This window comes from Nematolebias whitei, chromosome 16 (genome assembly GCF_014905685.2).
Source record: "Nematolebias whitei isolate Nwh7 chromosome 16, NemWhi1, whole genome shotgun sequence".
Lineage (NCBI taxonomy): Eukaryota > Metazoa > Chordata > Actinopteri > Cyprinodontiformes > Rivulidae > Nematolebias > Nematolebias whitei.
The window spans coordinates 45,923,138-45,926,652 of record NC_056513.1 but is presented as its reverse complement, the minus strand read 5'-3'; the positions used below and the strand labels follow the sequence as shown (position 1 = coordinate 45,926,652).

The window sequence follows — 3,515 nt, the reverse complement described above, 5'->3', positions numbered from 1 at the left end:
GAATAGAAGTGGGTCTTCAAGCGAGACTTAAAGACTGAGAGTGTGGGAGCCTGCCGGACACTCAGTGGCAACTCATTCCACAGTCGTGGACCTGCAACAGAGAAAGCCCTGTCACCTCTGAGCTTACGACGGGTTTCTGGGACTGAGAGAAGCATCTGGTCTGCTGACCTCAGAGAGCGCGGTGGGACATACATATATATATATATATATATATATATATATATATATATATATATATACAATATTTGGGATTTGTGTGTCAAGTGATAACGCTGTCATGTTCCTTAAACTTAAGTGTCCATATAATGTCAAAAGGATTTATAATGTTAGCAAACAAATGACTTAACAAAAATAAACATTGTGAAAGCTCCCCACAGAACAAAGTGATATCATCGTAAACGCAGTCCAAAGTTCAAACAAAATGTCTGAATGACCTTCAGGAAGCATCAATAACTCAAGGCCACTCTAAAAAATACCTGCACAGCAAAGTGAGGCAAAGTAAATAGTCCTGACACTAAAGAACTGCTTATTCATTGGTTCGTCCACTTGAAAAACATTCTTCCTGCAGGGAAATGACCGTACGCAAAACCCCCTGAAGGCGGTAGAACCGGTTTGTCCCATGGTTGGACTATATATAAAAGCAGAACTCACAAAGTTTCTGATCCATCTACAGACTGAATCCCCCTCAGGTGGCAAACATTGTGAGGACTCTTCTCTTTTATTTTTATTACTGGTACCATCTGTAATATTGTACATTGCATGCAGTGACTTCTGATATGTTGCTACAGTATAACCATTGAGGTCTAAGTTAAATTTTAAGTAAAATTACAACTTTATATACATTTCTAGCAATAATATTACATGTTAATCTTGGAATGTCAAGTACAGATTGGTAATATAGTAAAGATAAAGATTTTGTTTCATATTGTTACAACATGAGAGAGTTGTGAGTTTTTGTTCTTAATGAGACAGTTTTGCAGTTTCTCCTATATTTCCATCTTTGCAAGTAACATTTTGTGCTGCTTTCACCCAAGGGACCATACATGCTGATTTTTTTTTTTTTTTAAAACCCAGATTTCAACTTGAATGAACGTCTTCCTGAATGAAAACATGAAATCAGACCATGCTTTTTCTTATTTCAGTTCTGTTGATTCTAAAGACAATTTGCCTTAGAGTAAATCAGCCTGCATCACCGCCTGTCCACAGCAACTACAACAGTATTTTGTCTTTGTCAGCACAGAAGGTGTCAACATGAAGCTGCAGCTGCTGTTGGTTCTGGCTGTGGCAGCACTGGTGCCAAGCCTCTCCGAGAGCCGAATTTTCAGCAAATGTGAGCTGAAAACTATATTTGAGAAGTCCATATCCCTGCATGGACAAATCAAAAAACACATGGAGGAACACCTGGCAGCAAGTGAGTGATTTCGTGTCGTATTCTGTGGTATACACTGATTAAATGCTGCAAGTGGTGTGAAGGTCCAAACAGGACATTAGATAGTGGTGTAAACAACAACGTTCCCTCTGAGGGACTTAACTAGGTTAGAGCTTTGGAACAGTAAATGTTGTACATTTTAATACATAGAATTCAAGATTATGTGTTGAAACTGACAAAATATTATCTACTTATTGTAAAATGTATTTAAATATATATATACATTATATACAATATAAAATATAATCTATGATAATCTACATACAACTGATGCAACCCACATAAAATAAATACAAAGAACCCATAGAGGATTAAAAATCAAACAGATTATTACCCTTAAAAAAACTAAACATATCCAGTCTGTCTTATTTTATATGATGAATTGTTTTATTCCAAAATGTGCCCATAAATGTAGTACGATGTGACTTTAGGCAGTTTGTGACCATGAACTGTCAGCACATACCATAAATGCTGAATGTTCAGTCGTTCATGTTGGTCATCATACTTGTCATATGTTCTGTTTCCTCGATTGCTTCTGCTCGTCCGGCTTGCTGCAGTCATCTGTCATCTGAACGAGACCTCCGGTCTGGACAGCAACCTGGTCACCATAGAAGGTGTCCGTGCACCCAGAACCACAGCCACACCATCGACTCTCCAGCCAACAAAAGACACTGAAGGGCCCAAGGAACCCACCACCACCAACACCACATCAAACACCACCACACCAGCTACTGCAACTCCAACAACCACTGCGTCTACAGATGTAAGCACTTCAGGACCAACACCTCTTGAGTCAAGCTCACCATCTGGCAGCAGAAAACGAAGGAGACGGTCCTCCAAAAATAACAAAAACACAGACTCACAGAAATCAAGGAATTCAAAGGAGTCGTCAGAGGAAATGTTTGATGTAAAAACAAGGTGTGACACGCAGGAGATGGAAGAAGATTACGCCAAGAAAAGAAACAAAGGCAGCTCAAACTTCTCTGAGGAGGAGCACCAGATGACCGTTTGGTCCCTTGGCAAGTACGGGATCTTCCAGCTGACGGACAGCCACTTCTGTGATTCTGGTTATCGCTGGTCCAGAAATGTGTGCAAGACTAACTGCTCAGGTGAGTTCATGCAAAGAAAACTTACTAATAATATTTTGTCAATTATGATATTTTTCATGTTCTTAATTTTTCTCTCTCTTCCTGAAGCTTTTACTGATGACGACATACAGGATGACATCAAATGCTTCATGGACAGTAAATACTTGGGGTAAGTCCCGGTCGTACACCTGAGACTACCTGTATAAATGAAGGCTAAATGAAAATTACACGTACCATTGAGAAAAGCGTCAATAACCCAAACAGAAATATAAGAGGAGATAAAAACACAAATGTTAATCATCCAGTTGCTTATATTTTTATAATGTATGTTAATGAAATAATTTATTTTTGTTAAACAGGTGCTTCTTGGAGAAGATCTCAGATTTTTGTCGGGCTCAAGTTAACACCTACTTGAACGGATGCAGTTAGGTGCCTGTGAGAGCACCTTTCCTACCTCGTCTGCTCTGAGCCGTCATCTTCACACTGCTTTTAGAGGCTTGCTTTCATTTTTATTGTTCATTTTAAATGTGAGTTCTTCAAATAAATATTCTGGGAGATAATAAAATAAATCATTATTGTTAAATTGAACTAAAGACATAATTTTAGTCTTTTGAAAACTAAGTGATTTGTGTTTCCTCTGTGCTTAATAAAAATGAAAAAGTCTGTGGCGTGTGTGAAGACTTAATGAATGTTTTAAAATACACATTTTATGAACGCACAAATCAATGAGTAATTACGTAATAATTCTTATATTAGTGATATCTTGCAAAAACATTCAAAACGTAAAGCTTATCCAAAGTGCAAAGACACTGTGGTGTCCCAAATCAGGCTCCATACCGGAGAGATAGCATTATTTTATACTTTCACATATTTGTTCAATTTGAAGTATAGAACTCAAGCTAGACAGATACTTAAATCCATCCATCCATCCATCCATCCATCCATCCATCCATCCATCCATCCATCCATCCATCCATCCATCCATCCATCCATCCATC

At 38.2% G+C, this 3,515-nt stretch overlaps 1 protein-coding gene across 2 annotated transcripts; it reads left to right on the top strand.

Moving 5' to 3' along the window:
• Positions 1 to 669: 669 nt before the first annotated feature.
• Positions 670 to 3,066, top strand: LOC119423232. 2 transcript variants are annotated; one of them, XM_037690637.1, is made up of 5 exons: positions 670 to 701; positions 1,241 to 1,411; positions 1,987 to 2,538; positions 2,626 to 2,686; positions 2,877 to 3,066. In XM_037690637.1, exons 2-5 carry the CDS (start codon positions 1,252 to 1,254, stop codon positions 2,944 to 2,946), a joined length of 843 nt encoding a protein of 280 aa, XP_037546565.1. In that variant the 5' UTR covers positions 670 to 701; positions 1,241 to 1,251; the 3' UTR covers positions 2,947 to 3,066. The 2 variants fall into 2 exon arrangements, with proteins under 2 accessions (XP_037546565.1, XP_037546566.1); XM_037690638.1 differs by having other exon boundaries at positions 685 to 701; positions 1,236 to 1,411.
• Positions 3,067 to 3,515: the final 449 nt, after the last annotated feature.

What these genes read in the sequence shown, in the direction of transcription:
- LOC119423232 (XM_037690637.1), top strand. Translation starts at nt 1,252, where the DNA reads ATGAAGCTGCAGCTGCTGTTGGTTCTGGCTGTGGCAGCACTGGTGCCA. An exon ending in GGAGGAACACCTGGCAGCAA is followed by an intron (nt 1,412 to 1,986) that starts GTGAGTGATTTC and finishes GGCTTGCTGCAG; the next exon opens with TCATCTGTCATCTGAACGAG. An exon ending in GTGCAAGACTAACTGCTCAG is followed by an intron (nt 2,539 to 2,625) that starts GTGAGTTCATGC and finishes CTCTTCCTGAAG; the next exon opens with CTTTTACTGATGACGACATA.